Source organism: Hyperolius riggenbachi, chromosome 5, assembly GCF_040937935.1.
Source record: "Hyperolius riggenbachi isolate aHypRig1 chromosome 5, aHypRig1.pri, whole genome shotgun sequence".
Taxonomy (NCBI): domain Eukaryota; kingdom Metazoa; phylum Chordata; class Amphibia; order Anura; family Hyperoliidae; genus Hyperolius; species Hyperolius riggenbachi.
In genome coordinates, this window is record NC_090650.1 from 156,919,638 (window position 1) to 156,937,393 (window position 17,756).

The 17,756-nt window shown below is 46.7% G+C and overlaps 1 protein-coding gene across 3 annotated transcripts in view; it reads right to left on the reverse strand.

Moving 5' to 3' along the window:
• HERPUD2 (HERPUD family member 2) overlaps positions 1-17,756 on the reverse strand; it is a 321,312-nt gene that overhangs the window by 18,334 nt on the left and 285,222 nt on the right. For all 3 annotated transcript variants that reach the window (XM_068236392.1, XM_068236391.1, XM_068236390.1), the window contains one exon: positions 6,071-6,358. In XM_068236392.1, the coding sequence (XP_068092493.1) occupies positions 6,071-6,358 (288 nt within the window). The remainder of the gene's footprint in view (positions 1-6,070; positions 6,359-17,756) is intronic.

Here is a 17,756-nt window from a genome sequence, read left to right on the forward strand (position 1 = left end):
CTTATATTGAATCTGATTATGAAGATAAAACCTCATACTAGAGTATGATGGTTTACCTACACAATCCGCTCATAATATTCAATATTTGTTGACTCTCATACTACATGGGAAGGTGGTAAAGTTGGTCTGTGATTGGACAATCTTAATTGAAAGTATGTACCAGGCTTAAAAAAAGAATGACACTTTAGGGAGAAAATTGGCCTTTAAAAAGCCATTGGTGCTAATTGTGGTTGACAGTCTGCTGTGTGCCCATAAAGTTATCTGATTATGCAAATGATGTATCACTTCAACCGTGACAAACAAAATAATAGAATTTGGGGTGTTTGAGGGCTGAGGCCCTATGTCATGTGAATTATTTTTAGAGACAAAGTGAAGAAAACTGTAAAACAAAAAATACCATTTTCAACCAAATGGTGCAATATCAGAAAAAACGGATAAGTCCAAAAAATACAAAATATGTATATCTGAGTAGGCCCGGGTCACTAGTTTTCAGCATGGTGACGTTTATGACCTGAATTGAATGTTATGAGAATCCAGGGACTTTGCTAAGAAAGAATGACTGAATTACTTTTGATGCAAAAAATGGCCTTGAAAAATCCATTGCTGCTACTTGTGGTTAACAGTGTGCCATGTGCCCAAAAAGCTATCTGATTATGTATATAGAGTATCATTCTAACTGTGACAAGAAAGAGAATACAATTTGGGGTCTTTGACAACTGAGACCTATGTCATGTGAATTTTTTTTAGCGGCAAACTGAATGAAAAGCAATAAAATTGTTATTTCCATATATGTATGCCATGATGGTATATTATTGTTACTTTTGAAGTTAAGAGTTTTTAATTACGGATAGAGTACAATGAGAAAACAGAACATGTGCCCTTTTTTTTCAAAATAATATATTGTCGCCATACATTGTACTAGAAATATTTAAATGTGATAACCGGGACAAATGGGCAAATAAAAAGTGCGTGTTTTATCTATGGTATCTTTGTTTATTTTTAAATTATATTGGATGGAAATGGAGAAATAGATTATAAAAAACCCAAGACATAGATCATTTAGGTGTGATGAGTAGCAATAAAGTTATGGGTGAATTGTTTTGTTTTTTAAGGGAAAAAATCTGTGATGCTGAAGTGGTTAATAAGTTTTGTTCTATACATACATATGTTTATCTCATCATATCATATATATTGCTTCAGGTACACTTTAATCTCCTAGCATTGATCAGGAGCCGTGCCGATTGGCTCCTGATCATTATGATCGCAGGTGATTGTAATGATCATAGAGGTAAACAAGCGCCTCACCTGTCCACTTTCCTCCAAAGATTGCTGCGCACGTCCTTATTAGCAGCCAGTTTGTACTGAAGCATGTCATCAAGCCAAGACCCTGGTACATGCTTCAATACGGGGCTGGCTGCTGTGATGCATCACCTCCTGCTGCCAATCTCTGCATAGGGGAGGGAGGGAGGGGGGGCCCTAGAATACCAGGAATGTTTCAGGAAGAGGGTGGTGCCACTAGATCACCAGGGAAATTAATTCTCTGGTCCTTAAATGAGGGGACACATGCCGGTCCTGAAATGGTTAATGGATGGATGTAATTGGGAGGACACAGCAGAGAATGACAAAGAGGATGTTCAAATGCACGTGAGATATGAGCATACTTACTCAATTGCCCCATTTTTCAGCAGGACTTTCCACGGATTTCAGTATTCTGTCAATCTCCCTTTCTGGTTGAATCCTGACTAGCTGGCTTCTCTACCCACGTTCCTCTTGATGCTGTCTTTTGGCAGCGATCAAGGGGGCCTGCAACCACTTCCTGTGTTATTTCCATGCTGCTTGTTTTGCTGCTGTGTGAGCAATGCTACCACTTAAAGAGACACTGAAGCGAAAAAAAAATTATGATATTATGATTTGTATGTGTAGTACAGCTAAGAAATAAAACATTAAGATCAGATACATCAGTCTAATTGTTTCCAGTACAGGAAGAGTTGAGAAACTCCAGTTGTTATCTCTATGCAAACAAGCCATTAAGCTCTCCGACTAAAGCTAAGTACTCACGGGGGGACAATTGTAGCTGTCGCTAGCACACGGGAGCGTGTGCGCGACAGTTCGGCGACAGTTCGTCGCCAAGTCCCTCTGCATCCACACGGCAGCAGAGGGATTAGCGATGCGGCGGAAGCTGTCGCCGAGGTTCCTCCCCCCCGCCGGAAGCTCCGTGTGCTGTGTATGGGTAGCTGTCGCTAGCCCGCATACACATGCGGGACTAGCGACAGTTCCGGCGAGGTTGCGGCGACGGCTGTAGCCGGCGATTGAACATGTCAATCGCCTGGCGACAGCTCCGACGGGCGACGGTTCGGGGCGCGTGCACACGGGCGACCTGTCGCCGCAACATGCGCGTGCCACGCGGTTGCGGCGATGGCCGTCTCCCGTGAGTATGGACCTTAAGTTAGTCGTGGAGAGGGCTGTTATCTGACTTTTATTATCTCAACTGTAAGTGAACTGTTTACTTTTTCTCTGCTAGAGGAGAGGTCATTACTTCACAGACTGCTCTGAAAGACTCATTTTGAATGCTGAGTGTTGTGTAATCTGCACATATTATAGAATGATGCAATGTTAGAAAAAAACACTATATACCTGATAATAAAAGTATGAGAATATTTTCTTTGCTGCTAATCTTCTAGTAATTATTCATAGTACACAACCAATTCACTATATCATATTTTTTTTTTCGCTTCAGTGTCTCTTTAACTCCCTACAAACTGTCCCTCCCACTAGATTCCTGGCTGTGCTGGCGCTGATTCTTGTCTCCCGATCAGCACCAGCAGGAAGTGTTTGTGATCAATCCTCCAACGAATTGTGGTCAGAACCCAGAGGATACAGCACAGGAGAGTTAGCCAATAATCTGATTTGTGCAGCACTGCTGCTGGAAAAGGGTTAAAACTTTGCAGCTGGTCAGTGGAGAGGGATCAGCAGCCAGAGCAATGAGGCAGATTAGGGGTCAAAAGTGCAGTGACAGCCTGCTGGATGGGTGAGTGGAAGGCAGCTTGTGAAGTGGGACATTTTAAGATGTGTTTCTGGGTGTTAAAGGACTTACGAGGCGAAATTACTAAAAAAAAGTAAATTACCTGCCTCATTTTTTAAGGCACGGAGGACGCCGTCCGCGCCATCCGTGCCGATCCGCCGGGTCCCCCCGCTCATTAGCCCCCCGGGCCAGCTGCCGACCCCACGGCCCGGGTCGGGCTCTCCTGCCTCTCGTAACATGGCAGCTTCCTCTGGCCGCGGCTGCGCAGTCCGCCTGGCCGCGAGTGCAGCTGCGCAGTTCTAGGGCCAACCCGCCTATCTACGCTACGTAGCGTTAATCAGGGGGGGGGCTAATGAGCGGGGGGACCCGGCGGATCGGCACGGAGGGCGCGGACGGCGTCCTCCGTGCCTTAAAAGATGAGGCAGGTAATTTACTTTTTTTAGTAATTTCGCCTCGTAAGTCCTTTAAGAAGAATCCCTGTATGAAAGAGAACTAAAAGTACTAGCATGCCATGTCCCACTTTAGAGATACTTAATGCTGCCATATAGCTCTGCAATAATATGTGTGGTTTTGGGGAAAGGCTGCCATATTACATGATTTTAGAGGGGACAATGACATTATGTGTGGTTTTGAGGGTAACAATGCCATAGTACATGTGGTTTTGGAGGTAAAGCCATTTTACATGTGGTTTTGGAGGTAACAATGCCATATTACATGTGGTTTTGGAGGTAACAATGACATATTACATGTGGTTTTGTGGATGTATATGTTTGAGGATCACTTGCCTAATAATGTTTGGGGAGAAAACATAGATCCATTATTTTACGGTTGGCTCCGCCCACACCTGTCATTAACACGCGCACTCACAGCAGTTGCAAAAAATATTGGTGTGGCTTAAAGAGAAACTCCAACCAAGAATTGAACTTTATCCCAATCAGTAGCTGATACCCCCTTTTACATGAGAAATAGAATGATTTTCACAAACAGACCATCAGGGGGCGCTGTGTGACTAATTTTGTGCTGAAACCCCTCCCACAAGAGGCTCTGAATACCGCGGTACTCTGGGCAAACTGCCACAATGTAACAATGTTCACAGACAGGAAATGGCTGTTTAAAGCTGTCTGTAACAGCCAGAGCAGCTAGAAACCGCTACATAACTTGCCCACAGTAACAATGTCACCATGTAATACATGTCAGAATGTGAATCTGGGAGAGCAAAGATTTTACAATGAGCAAACACTGACTAAATCATTTATACATAATTATTGTAAAAATGAAGCACTTTTTTTTATTAAATTATTTTCACTGGAGTTCCTCTTTAAGTCCACACAAGGGGTGGGGTTAAAGTGAACCTCTTTCTCATCTTCAAAAGTTGGGAGGGATGGATAGGAAGGTGGGGGAGTGTTTCCCCTTAAACTATTTTTTGAACACCTCCCATACGATTTGTAAACTGGTGATCTGACTCAGAAAGTCAAAATGTTCAACATTCCTATAAAGCAATTTCACACCACAGAATGCAATTAGCACATTTTTAATATACATTTTCCCCACTCTATAGCCTTTAAATTATGAGTTTTACATAAAACTGTATACAGCGACAGGGGGTGTTAACTCACCCTTGTTGCCGCCTCTGCCCGCTGCTAAATGTCTAGCACATTTTTTGAAGGGAAACAGTGTACCAATAAATCTCACATTTTAACTTGTTTATATGTAAATCTTGGATTTGTTGGCATAACTTTATCCAAAAAGTGTCCAGTTGCAGAATAGACAAGTGTCCTCTGAATATAGTGCTAATTTAATCGGCTTGTGCTGTGATAGTATGTACAGTATTTATCCTCGAAGAGTCACCATTTGTATTCTCTGTCTTAGACTGTGGTAGAAGGTGACTTAATCTTCTCTAAGGGCTGGTGCACACCAAAGACCGCGAGCGGATCCACAAACGCTAGCGGTTTTTTAAGCTGTCTTTCAGAGTGATTCTAGGCAGGTTTAGAGGGAGTTTCTAAACATGCCTAGCATTTTTTGGAGCGTTTTTGTGTATCAGATTTTATATTTTGTTACAGTAAAGCTGTTACTGAACAGCTTCTGTAACAAAAACGCTTGGAAAACCGTTCTGATCTAGCGTTTTTCAGAGCAGTTTTCCACTTTCCTATACTTTACATTGAGGCAGAAACACCTCAGAAATCTAAAAAATGCTGCAGGACCCAAGTTTGCATTTGGGGGAAAAACGAGCCTCTCTGGTGTGCACCAGCCCATTAAAATACATTAGCCAAGCGGTTTTCTATCCCCAAGCGTTTTAAAAAATGCTCAGAACCGCTCTTGGTGTGCACCAGCCCTTACTCTTTACTTGTAGCTTGTGTGATTATTCCCTGTGGATACCTCTTTTGTTTGAATTAGTTCTCAAGATGTATACACTCTATTAAATGTGTCAGTAGTTGAGCAGTTCCTTTTTGTCCTCAGAAACTGTCCTTTGAGTATTCCTCTTTAGAGGGGGATAGGGGAGAACTCCCCCGATTAGACAGTGGCGATAGACAGTGTGACAGCTATGGGGGAAGGTTGGTGTAGGTGGAGGAGGCATAGGTAGGGAAGGGGGTAAATGTAAGTCATAAGTAGGGGAGGGGTAACGTGAGAGTTAGGTTAGGCTAGGGTGATGGAATTTGTTTAAGTTTACCAATATTCTACTAACGGTAAAGAATGTAGTGGGATACTGGTAAATTAACAAATATTCTACTATTGCGCACATATTGTGCCGATTTTAACATGCAGCACGTTTGTAAACGTACAACGTCTAGGCCACATAGGCCTGATCCCTATGTACTTGTGAAGGTAAAAGCTATTACATTACCCCTTCAACAGTCTACTTTTCAAGATCCAGATGTCACCAAATACGATATACTTCTCGCTGTATGGGGTTCACTTTTTCCAGTAATAGCCTAATCTATGATATCAAGAACGGTAATGTGGAGGAAGAACACTAAGAAACATGCAAATTAGTCTTGTTCCTGAACATTGTATTTAACCAACTTTTTTGCTTTCAGTAAAGATACTTACATATACACAAGTATAATAGCTCCTATGACCATGACAAAGCGACTGAATGAGGAATAGAAGTATACAATGCTAAGTAGTATGGCTGCTCGGGAGACTGTGTAAATCCAGTCCAGCCAATCACGGTTAAGGTCTTCTTCGTTCATGACAGGACCCCCCTGAACATTCATTTGAATGTTTTGATTCACCTCTGGAGCAATATTTGGTGCTTCTCTTTGAGGGTTTGTAGTAGGTTGATCTGAGTGGATGGGGGGAGTGACAGCAGTTCCTTGGCTGGAAGCTGAAGATTGGCTTCAAAAGGAAAAAAAAAAAAAAAGAAATGATGTAAGTTTCTAAGTAGTCTAAATTATTAAAGCTCAACTCAAGGCAAAGTCCAAACTATACTTTCATAGCTTAGTAAATAGAGTTCTTAAACATCATCCTTTTGTGTCACAGAAACCTGCAAATAGTTAAGCCCAGATAAAAATGTTAAAAGCAGACTGTGGGTGGGGCATCATCATACAGTTCAAACTACATACCGGTAGGCGAGTGGGCATGTCGCACAACAGGGATCAGCAACCAATCCCTCGGGTGAAATCGCCGGGCCGAAACTGTTCAGGCGAATCCCTAACTTGCAGGAAATTGGCATGATCGGTTCCTACGCTTAGGGTAAGGAGGCGCGGAGTGATATCACATTATGGGTAGGGTAAGTGAGGAGAACAATGCTCTCGGCCATCACTTGGCTGAAGCAATCTATCAGGTGAATATACACACGCTGGATTTTTGGCAGAAGTGCCACCTCGGCAGAGTTTCATCTAGTGTTTAAGCAGTTTGGAAATATTACAAGGTACCGCCCTAAAATTCTGTTCAGCAATAGGCAATTAGTAAAGGATATTCGCATACCAAGGAGAATGTGCCTAGATTTAAAGAAAAAAAAATCTATGCTTTCTAGTTTCTATACAGGATTATGAAAACTTTAAAGAGAACCCGAAGTGGTTTGTGGGTGGGCAGATGGGACACAGAGGCATGTTCTCTGCCTCATGACATGCCTCTGTGTCCTCCCACCGCTATGGCACTTCGAGATTAACAATATTTGTCGCTACCTCAGAGGTAAACGTGTGGGAGAGGGATTCCCTGTTCAAAACGCCCACCAGGGGCGTTCCTGCAGGGTTTTCAGAGCTGCCATCGGGCAGCTCTCTCCCAGGCCACGCCCCCTGCTGCTCTCCCTCCTTCCTGCACGCTGGGAGAGAGAATCAATCTCTCTTTCCAGTGTCTTGACCCAGAGGTCGCAAAAGTGAAAGTGGGCCAATGCGGCCCACAGGAGCGGCTGTTTTGACTGCTACCCGATTAGCTCAGCCCCCCGGATCAAGTAGCCTATTTTTCTTTTATGAGCCCACCACGGGCTCTTTTTAAGCCTGGAATTAGTCTTGTTAGTTTTATTCAGTGACACTGTGTGATAAAATGCAATTTTTTTTTTCAGCAGTTTAATTACTGTAGTCCTAAACCTTGAAAAATGATCGGCTTCTAGGTGTTACTGTACAATGTAATGTACACATCTTTGCACTCTTACCTTATAGTAAAGTGTTAGGCTAGGGCCACACTAGCTCCGGGTGCGGGACGCATCCGCGGTCCGGGCTCCGATTTTCAAAACCCGGAACGCAAACGGATCCGTGCTGCCTTTTTTGCAGCACACGTTTTGGATCCGCTTGCGTTTTTTGTTTTTTTTTGCTAGAGGGGGTAGCAGCCAGGACGGGGGGCTGCGGGCAAAGCGGCGGCCAGGGGGGTCACATCCCCCCCCCCCCCTTGCTCACCTGGGTGCCCCCCGTCCCCGCTCCCCCTCCAGCTCGCATATAATGTAATAATTTGTACCTAATGAAGTTCGGCGAGCCGGGCACTTCCGTCCACACCGCTCGCCGTCACTTCCTGCGATGCCGCGCACTGTATTTCAGTGGGCGGCATCGCAGGAAGTGACGGCGAGCGGTGTGGGCGGAAGTGCCCGGCTCGCCGAACTTCATTAGGTACAAATTATTACATTATATGCGAGCTGGAGGGGGAGCGGGGACGGGGGGCACCCAGGTGAGCAAGGGGGGGGGATGTGACCCCCCCTGGCCGCCGCTTTGCCCGCAGCCCCCGTCCTGGCTGCTACCCCCTTCAGCATGGTGGCCCCCTCCTTCACCATGGGACACTGGAAACTGATCCGTTTCCAGTGTCCCAAAATGTCAGTGAAGAGGGAGGCCCGTTTCCCCATTGATTTTCACTACCCGTACGTGTATACGGGTCCGTGAAAAATGCTGCAAGTCCGGACTCAGCGTTCCGGGTTTAAAAACGTATTCCGCGGATCGCACGCGGATACGTTTTTAACTTGAGTGTGTGCTGTTCCTATTTTTAACATTGGTATCCGTGGCTACGTTTTTCGTCCGGGACAAAAAATGTAGCTACGGATACGTTTTTAAATTAAGTGTGAACTAGCCCTTAGTGTGCTTGCAAATAAACAAAGCTAACTTTCACTGAAGGAATTGATGCAGTAAAGGATGTTGGAGGCTGGCACTTCCAGACGTAGAAAAAAAGCTCTTTATTGAAACATTAAAATCAGTGGTAACCACTGATTTTAATGTTTCAATAAAGAGCTTTTTTCTACGTCTGGAAGTGCCAGCCTCCAACATCTTTTACTGCACGGATTGGATCTAAAGGTGTGAGGATCCTTTGAGGCTTTGGCACCCATATCCCTGCTTTTTATGAGTGCCACTCTTTTTACCAGTGTTTATACTGAAGGAATTGATAACATATCAGTGCTACACAGGCCACTATGTAATTTCAGGTTAGAATTACCTTAACATTCCAGTCTGCAGCCAGCTATCTTTCAGACATTGCCGATATACTTCCTTGCAACCAAGACACCAGTACTCAGTTCAGTGAAATGCACACCCAAATTGTAATTTTTGCAGTCTGAGCAGTGCGTCTGCAGAAACCTACGACTTTCTGTTGAGGTGTTTAGTTAGCTCACCTACCTCACACAGTGGTTGTCTGCCATGTCAGTCACCACAATAAACCAATTACAGTTTTTGTTTGCTGACATAACTGCAAACTACAGGATATTTTTCTACACAAGGTAAGATTTTGGGACATTTCCATGCTGGAATAACCATCCATTTCTAATGCCCTGTCTAAGTGTCCACTCAAGGTATGAAGGTACATGGCCCTGTCCATTGTCCCTTCAATTTATATATTTATTGTATTTATAAAGCGCGAACATATTACGCAGCGCATGGAGATTAGGCATGTTGAGTTCACTCAGATTCATAGGATGGGAGTATAATAATGGAGGTTATGTAAAGACTTACAATCTAAAGAGGGTTTAAAGCGCGCGCGTGTGTGTGTGTGTGTGTGCAGAGTAAAAAGGTAAGTTTTGAGGGCCTTCTTGAAGACGTTGAAGGAGGATACAACCCTAATGGGGGGAGGTAGGGAGTTCCACAGTGCTGGAACAATGCATGAGAAGTCCTGGAACAGTGCACGGGCCTGAGTGATGTGGGGGGCTATCAGGCGAAGTTCATTGGAGAAGCAGAGTGAGTGGCTAGGTGTGTACCTCTGAGTAAGATCGGAACTGTAGGTTGGGCAGGTTTTGTGGACAGATTTGTAGGCCAGAAACAGTATCTGACTCTGGACTGGATATGAAGCCAGTAGAGGGATTCACAGAGGGGAGCCACCGTGGTGGAGTGATTGGAGGAGTGGATAATTCTGGCTGCCGCATTCATGACAGGGCAATTTGGTCAAAGGGAGACCAGACAGAAGGGCACTGCAGTAGTCAAGGTGGGAAATTATGAGGGCATGGATGAGGTCAAGGTGCCCTGTCCCCTTAGCAGAAAAACAACCCCACTTCCACATTTTAATGGTGAGGATGGTGTTCTTGGGGGTCATAGGTAGCGAATATCCATCTCCAACCAGTTGAGATGATTTCACAGAGCTCAATTTTGGTCTCATCTGTCCACAACACTTTCACCCAGTTCTCCTCTGGATCATTCAGATATCGTTCAGATGTGCTTTGTCAAAATGCAAAAAGCCCTGAACGTGCTGTCTTGAGAAGCGGACCTTGTGGGCACTTCACTGTGTTGTGTCACATGTGGTGACTATGGTCCCAGCTGCCCTGAGATCATTGACAAGTTACTCTCACATGTGGTTCTGGACTGCTTCACCACAATTCTCACGATCATTGCAACTCCACTCCTTCCTTGTGCAGGTCTACAATCTTGCCCCCTACATGGTTGGACAGCTCTTTAGTGTTAGCTCACTGGCATGGTGGCTAGTTTGGAATCTAATTTATTGTGGTTTTGAACAGATGTCTTTTATACAGGTCCTGTAATAAGCTGGTATTAGGAGCACTCCCTTACAGAGGGTGCTCCTATTCTCAGCTCGTTACCTGCATACAGTGGCCTTGGGGCACTGTGTTTTGAGGGTTCTTTTGCTGTTATTCTGCCCAGTGCAGTTTCTAGACTTTTTGTCACTTCAGACAAGAAGTCCTGTGTCACCTACCCCCCCCCCCCCCTTTAATAAAAAAAACAAACAAAGCCCCCCAAAACACACACACACACACACACACACACACACACTAGAGAATATGAACCGTGTAGCAAATATGGTGGATGCTTAATACAGGGAGTCCCCGAGATATAAACAACCCACCAATCCTGTCGCATTTCGTTGCACACACCCTTCCTGCACCCCCACAGCTTAGTGTGTAAATGCTTAGTGTAGCGCAGCAGAAGCTGTGCTCTCACCTCTCCGCTGGAGTCAGTGCTGTGCTTCCGCCTGTCCGATCACCACTCACCCTAGTGCCCAATATCTCCTACCACATGTAGTATGATTACACGTGACATGAGGAGAGGGAGGTGTCAGCAATAGAGGGAGCAGGAGACAGACAGGATGGTCAAACAGAAAAAGCACTGGACTTCAGCGGGGAGGTGAGAGAATATCTTCTGCTGCGATATACTCTGCATTTACACACTGGGCTGGGGAAGTGCAGGAGGGGGACAGGGACAGATAGTGGCACAAGGGGACATAAGAGTGCACAGTGGGACAGATGGAGGCTAGGCGCAGGGGGAACAGGGGGAGTCACAAAGGGGGGACAGAAAGAGGCACAGGGAGACAAGAGGCACAAAGGGGACAGAAGGCGGCACAAAGGGGAGGACACAGAGGGGGACAGAAGGAGAGAGGTGGCATGGGGGATTGAAGGAGGCATGAGACAGAAGGAGGCACAGTAAGACAGAAGGAGGCACAGTAAGACAGAAGGAGGCACAGTGGACAGAAGGAGGCACAGTGGACAGAAGGAGGCACAGTGGACAGAAGGAGGCACAGTGGACAGAAGGAGGCACAGAGGGACAGGGGACAGAAGGACACACGGGGGGACGGAAGGACACACGTAGGGATGGAAGGAAAGAGGTGGCATGGGGGACTGAAGAAGGCATGAGACAGAGGGAGGCACAAGGGGGAACATAAGGAGGCACAGTAAGACAGAGAAATGCACAAGGGAGCAGACGGAGACACAAGGGGACCGTAGGAGGAACAGGGGGACAGAAGGAGGTGGCACAGAGGGACATAGTAGAGGCTGCCTGCAAGTTACACTGTCCAGACCTTGTGATGTCTGCTCTCCTGGGACCTGCGATGCTGCTACTCCTCAGTGCAGCAGTTGCTGCACAAATACAGCAGAACACACATGGGGTGGGACTTACTTTAGGGGCAGGTATTCATTTGGGGGCAGGGCTTAATACAGGGGCATGGCACCCCACAGGACCAATGGCACTCCAGGCAATGGCCTGAAATGCCTCTGCATAAAAACGGCACTAATTCTGTCTCTCAAAGCTACAATAGCCTTGTGATTACAATAAGACTGGTCATAAGGGATGAGCACGAATTTTGCATAGTCGGAATTTCGAATCATAATATTATAAGGTGAAATTGTGATGTGAAATTTTGGGGAAAATAATTTCACTATTAATCATTATTATGAACTGTAATTTTACAAATACTCGTAATTTCACCCCAACTTTAGTGGTTAATAGCAAAGCCCTCAAACATGCTATTGTCACCAATGGCTATGTATATTAAGGAGAACAGAAGGTACTAGTAAAAAAAATATTTTTCAAAAAGACCTTGTTTTTGAGAAAATTGTTTTGAAAAATTCAAAGTAAAAATGTTTTTCAAACTCACCAAAAAGTATTTTTTGACTTGAAACGTGTTGTCTGTTTTAAACATACTTGAATAAATGTGACCTGATCTAAAACCCTTTTTTTGTCTGGGTTGTGCCGTATGGAGAGGTAGGATACCTCATTTTTATAGTCTTTACTATTTTCTATTATTTACATAGAATAGGACAATTATATTTTGGCGAGTCCACCCCTCCTCTGGATGTAGTTTTCCCACTGGTGTGGTGCTATCCACAGCCAGTAGGAAAGCAACCATTCAGTTCCAGCAGGACCTGCGATACCGAGTGTCACGGAAGAGCCATGATTAAAGAGAATGCAATCACAATCGGTTTGCTGCACCGATTGTCGTTGAGTTGGCAGATCTAGATTGTATGTCTAGGGGGGGATAGCAGTCTGTCAGCCTGGGATCTTCTTTTGGGAAATCTAACTTTCATAGCTGCTAGGAAAGTCTTTTCATGAAGCCTTGTGCCTGTGACTTGTTAATTAGCATGTGACTGGAATCTGGGCCTTAGCAGAGGTGTCAAAGGTGGTCCTAGCTGATCTCACTCAGATGCTAATTGAGCACAAAGAGTCCCTTTCCTGGCCAGTGACACCAGGTGTGAAAGCCCCAGCAGCAAGCAAATGGCAAGTGTTACTGCCTTTTGAAGAGAAAAGACTGCCTGACTCCATCAGAAGCAGAGGGGAAATTAATGCTGTATATGATTTTTAGCGTGTTTAAGGAATACCGTTCATATGAGAGGTATGAAAGTTATCTCATTCTGCTGGTCAGGGTCTGGTGAATATTTTAATATTAAACGGAGGCCACTGACATACCCAGAACCCGAGGTATTCCGCTATTTCGTAACCGGGCGTGTGAAAGCACCCAAGTTTGATGTCATATGAACTGTCATATTCTGAGGAACATGAATTAGTGGCCGTTAAGTGTGGGAAGCGTAAGCCAGGATATGGAAAATGTCATATTTGGTGGGCACAAGGAACTCACCCAGGGGATTAACCGCACCCTGTCCAGCCCCTGGGCTGGACCTGAGACTCCACCCAAGTGGATGGGGATCAGTCAGAAGAGTTTGCCAGTGACTCCTCCCTCATTTCTCCAAATTCCATCTTCTTGGGAGCATGCTGCCGCTTTGAGGAGCAGTGGCGGCCATCTTGTCTGAACTTTGCTCCTGAACGGAAGCAAAGGAACTTTACGAGTTTTCCCGGAAAGGACATATTTCCACGAACTTTAAGTATCCATATTTTCCTCCCTTTTATTTTTTATACTGTGCTATTATTTGTCTCTATAATTGTTGATTTTAACGATTTTCTGTATGTATTAATTATTTACATTGCATTTTTTAATAAACGATGCTAACGTCATTTATTTATTCAGCTACCCTGCTATTCAACCGCAGAAACTGAACCCTGGCTTCTGAAGAGCCGCTACTATTGTTGATAGCTAGATAAAATAGAGTGTGTTTTACTGGTTTCTATTTGCAGGTCTAGAGTCAGTCACTCAGTGGGTTCCTCTGTCCCAGGGTAACAGAGGTGGTGGCAGTTATACCCTGAAATAGTGTGTAATTTGTAATTACCGTAACTCACCAAATTCCCAGTGGTTTCTGTGCACTGATTGCGACCACAGATTGCATAGTCTGTGTGCTAGAATCGATTGGAAGGCATTGTGCGGTACGGCCACTAGGGACCCTGTGACAGTGTTTGGCAGCGTTTGGGATCTGTGTTGTGCTGAAAGTATCTAAGATAGCGCTATTAACCACTTAAGGACTGGGCTGTTTTTTGCTGATCTGTGCTGCGTGGGCTCTCGAGCCCACAGCACAGATCAGCAGTGAGGCAGGGCGACCAGACTCCCCCCCCCCCCCTTTTTTCCCCACTAGGGGGATGACCTGCTAGGGGGGTCTGATCGCCGCCGCTCCGTGTGGCCGAGCGGGGGAGGGGGGGGGGGGGGAGGACTCCTCAAAGCCCCCCCTCCGCAGCGATATTCCGCCTTGCTCCCTTTTCCTCCCTCCCCTCCTTGCTGTGGGCGGCACAGGATGGCGATCCATCCAGCGCCGCCTCTAATAGGATTCAGCCTATCAGAGGCCGTGGATCGCCAATCTCTTCTACGGCGCTGCTACGCAGCAGCGCCGTATGATGTAAACAGCAGGGATTTCTTCCCCGCGTGTTTACAATTAGTCTGCGAGCCACGATCGGCGTTAGGCGGTCGTTAAGTGGTTAAATTGGCCCTATCGAGAAACGAACTAATTTGTTGGTGTTAGCTGAATGCAATATATTTTTTATATATACAGAGAGACTGTGTAGCCCAGTAACCCTCCCCAAAAGTTTTTTTTATTTGGCATGGAAATGTCCGGGAACTACAAGCTCATGTGCCAAGCAGACCTGGAAAGTCTTTGTGAAGCGAGAGGCATTGACATCCTCCACAAGAAAAAACAGGACATGGTAGCAGACTTGTACAGATGGGATAGCCAGCAACTGCGGGTGCTGGATGTGTCCACTGAGGAGGACACCGGCCCATCTAACTCAAGTCGGGGGGAACCAGAGACTGAAGATCCTGACGATACGGACGTTGAGCATCCTGCGGGCAATGCTGCGACAGTTACGCAGGAGGCTGTCAGTATGGACCCCGTTCGCAGTACTCGCCTGGAATCGGCCAGTACTGGACTGTCCATTTGTGCTGATCCGCTAATGCAGCAGGCATTACAAAAGCTGATGGACACTGACCTGGAAAAGTACCTGCAGTACATGCGAGAGGAGCGTCAGGCTGCAGAAGCGCGTGAGGAGCGCCAATCTGCAGAACGCCAAAATCGGGAAGAACGCCAGGCTGCTGCTGCCGCTGCTGCTGCAGAAGCACGAGAGGAGCGCCAAGCTACAGAACGGGAGCGCCAACTACAGCATGAACTGAACATGGCAAAAGTGCAACAGGCCAGCCGGAGTTCATCGCCCTGCCTCCCTGCTGCAGGAGCCACTTCACCTGTAAGTGCAAAATGTAAGTTTGCTACTATTGAAAAAGACACCGATATTGACTAGTTTTTGCGATCTTTTGAGAAAGCATGCCGTCAGTATCATCTGTCCCAAGACAAGTGGGCCAGACATCTGACACATTTGCTGCGCTACAAAGCGCTTGATGCTTTCGCAGAGTTGCCTGTGGAAAAAGATAATGATTATGCAGCTATAAAAGACGCTATCATTACTAAATACCAGCTGACGCCAGAAGCCTATCGCAAAAAGTTCAGGTCCTGGCAGAAAAAAAATCTACTGACTCTTATCGAGATGTGGTCAGCAGTTTACTCACCACACTCCGCCAGTGGACTCTAGGCCTCACCAAAGGGTCTTATGATGTCCTGGAGGACTTGATAGTCCTAGAACAGTTTCTGAACATTTGCCCTGCTGATGTACGACAGTTTGTGCTGGAGCGCAAGCCTGCATCAGCAACGGTCGCTGCAGACCTCGCTGAAACCTTTGCGACTACCTCGGTGCCTGACACACGCTTGACTGCACCATCCAGCTGGAGAGGAGGTCAGCCCAATACCCTGGCAGACTCTCCTGCCCCGGTGAGCCGTTCGCCACACAGGCCACCCAGCACAGCTGCTGCGCCCAAGCCTGCAGCACCTGAAGGGGTCACCTGTCACTACTGCCACCAGCCCGGACACATGAAATTCGACTGTCCGGAGCGGAGGCAGACACCATCAGCACCTGAATCACCTGTACCTTACCCACGGCAGGTGCAACCAGCCAGCGAACCACAGCCTGGATCATCAGATTTTGTTTTGTTTGCCCACGGAAAGGAAATCTGCAAACCAACCAACCAGCAGCAGCCTGTTAGGGTGAATGACGAGATTGTCACCGGATTCCGAGACACCGGTGTAGACATCACGTTAGTTCACTCACACCTTGTTCCAAGGGAGAGCATCAGCTCCAACCGACCCCTTGCCCTTACTGGAGTGAAGGGCACCCTCTTACACATAGCCCAAGAGAGAGTGAAGCTCGACTGGGGTGTGGGGGTTCAATAAAGGGTTGTTGGGGTTGTGGATGATCTCCCGGTCCCTGTGTTGGGGACTGATTTGGGCAAGCTTGTGTCCTATTATGAACCTGCCAGAACCGCCTTGTCGCTCACGGAAGGAGACGGACTCTCTGCCCACCACCAGGTACTTTACACACTTGGGGGAGCACCAGGGGGAGGTGGGTTGAATGTGCCCAGTTCAAGGGTACCGGGTTCAATAGTACCTGAGTCAAAGGTACCTGTTTTTAATGTCCTAACTGTCTGTGATTAAAATGTTACTGTACCTGTCACTAATGCATGTGTCAATGATGTGAAGAATGTCAATGATTGTAATGCTAATGCTGTGCCGGTACTAGCAGTCACCCAGAGTGCTGCAAGGGTTGTGGGCTCAGTGCCGAACTCCTCATTCAGTACTGACCCCAGCTGTGAGAACTTTCAGCCGCTGGCCTCATGTGACATGAGCCAGCTGGCTGGAACTGACAGTGCTGTATTCACAGCAGCGCTACAAAATGACCCAAGCCTGGAGGCGCTCAGGCAGAAAGCCTCTGAGCCCCTTGCAGATGGGATGGCTTTCAAGGTGTACTGGGAAGTTGGGAAATTGTACAGCGAGTCTGTGCAACCCACCGCTGGTAGATCACATGCGAATACCAAGTGGCTTGTGGTACCGAGTGCATTCAGGGGCCATGTACTGTACTCCGCACATGACAGCCCTCTGGCCAAGCACTTGGGAGTCCGCAAGACACTTTCCTTAGTTTTATTGGTCCAGGATGAACATGGATGTAGCAAAATACTGCAAGGCATGTGCCGCCTGTCAGGAGCTGGGAAGGTCCAGGGATTCCCGCGGGATTCCCTTAGGTCCACAGCCACTTATCAAGGACCCCCTGCGTGGGCTGACTGTTGACCTATCCAACCTACTGCACGTTGTCAGCAGTCCTAGCAGACGCCACGTCCGAACGCAGTGGCGCCAATGCCCTGTCCAGGAAGGTCCATGTCGGGTCAAACCTGAGAGTAGCGGACAGCGACCTGTCCAGGTGAACCGAGCTGCAGGCTCCAATGGGTTATCCCGCCGTACCGGCAGCTCGAGACCAGTCAGCCAGATCAGCGGCAACGCCACACATCTTGTGGATGCCTGGCTGAAGACATCTTCCTTGGGGGGAGGTGTCACAGAAGAGCCGTGAGAAAAGAGAATGTAATCGCAATCGGTTTGCTGCACCGATTGTCGTTGCGTTGGCAGATCTAGATTGTATGTCTAGGGGGGGGGATAGCAGTCTGTCAGCCTGGAATCTTCTTTGGGGAAATCTAACTTTCATAGCTGCTAGGAAAGTCTTTTCATGAAGCCTTGTGCCTGTGACTTGTTAATTAGCATGTGACTGGAATCTGGGCCTTAGCAGAGGTGTCAAAGGTGGTCCTAGCTGATCTCACTCAGATGCTAATTGAGCACAAAGAGTGCCTTTCCTGGCCAGTGACACCAGGTGTGCAAGCCCCAGCAGCAAGCAAATGGCAAGTGTTACTGCCTTTTGAA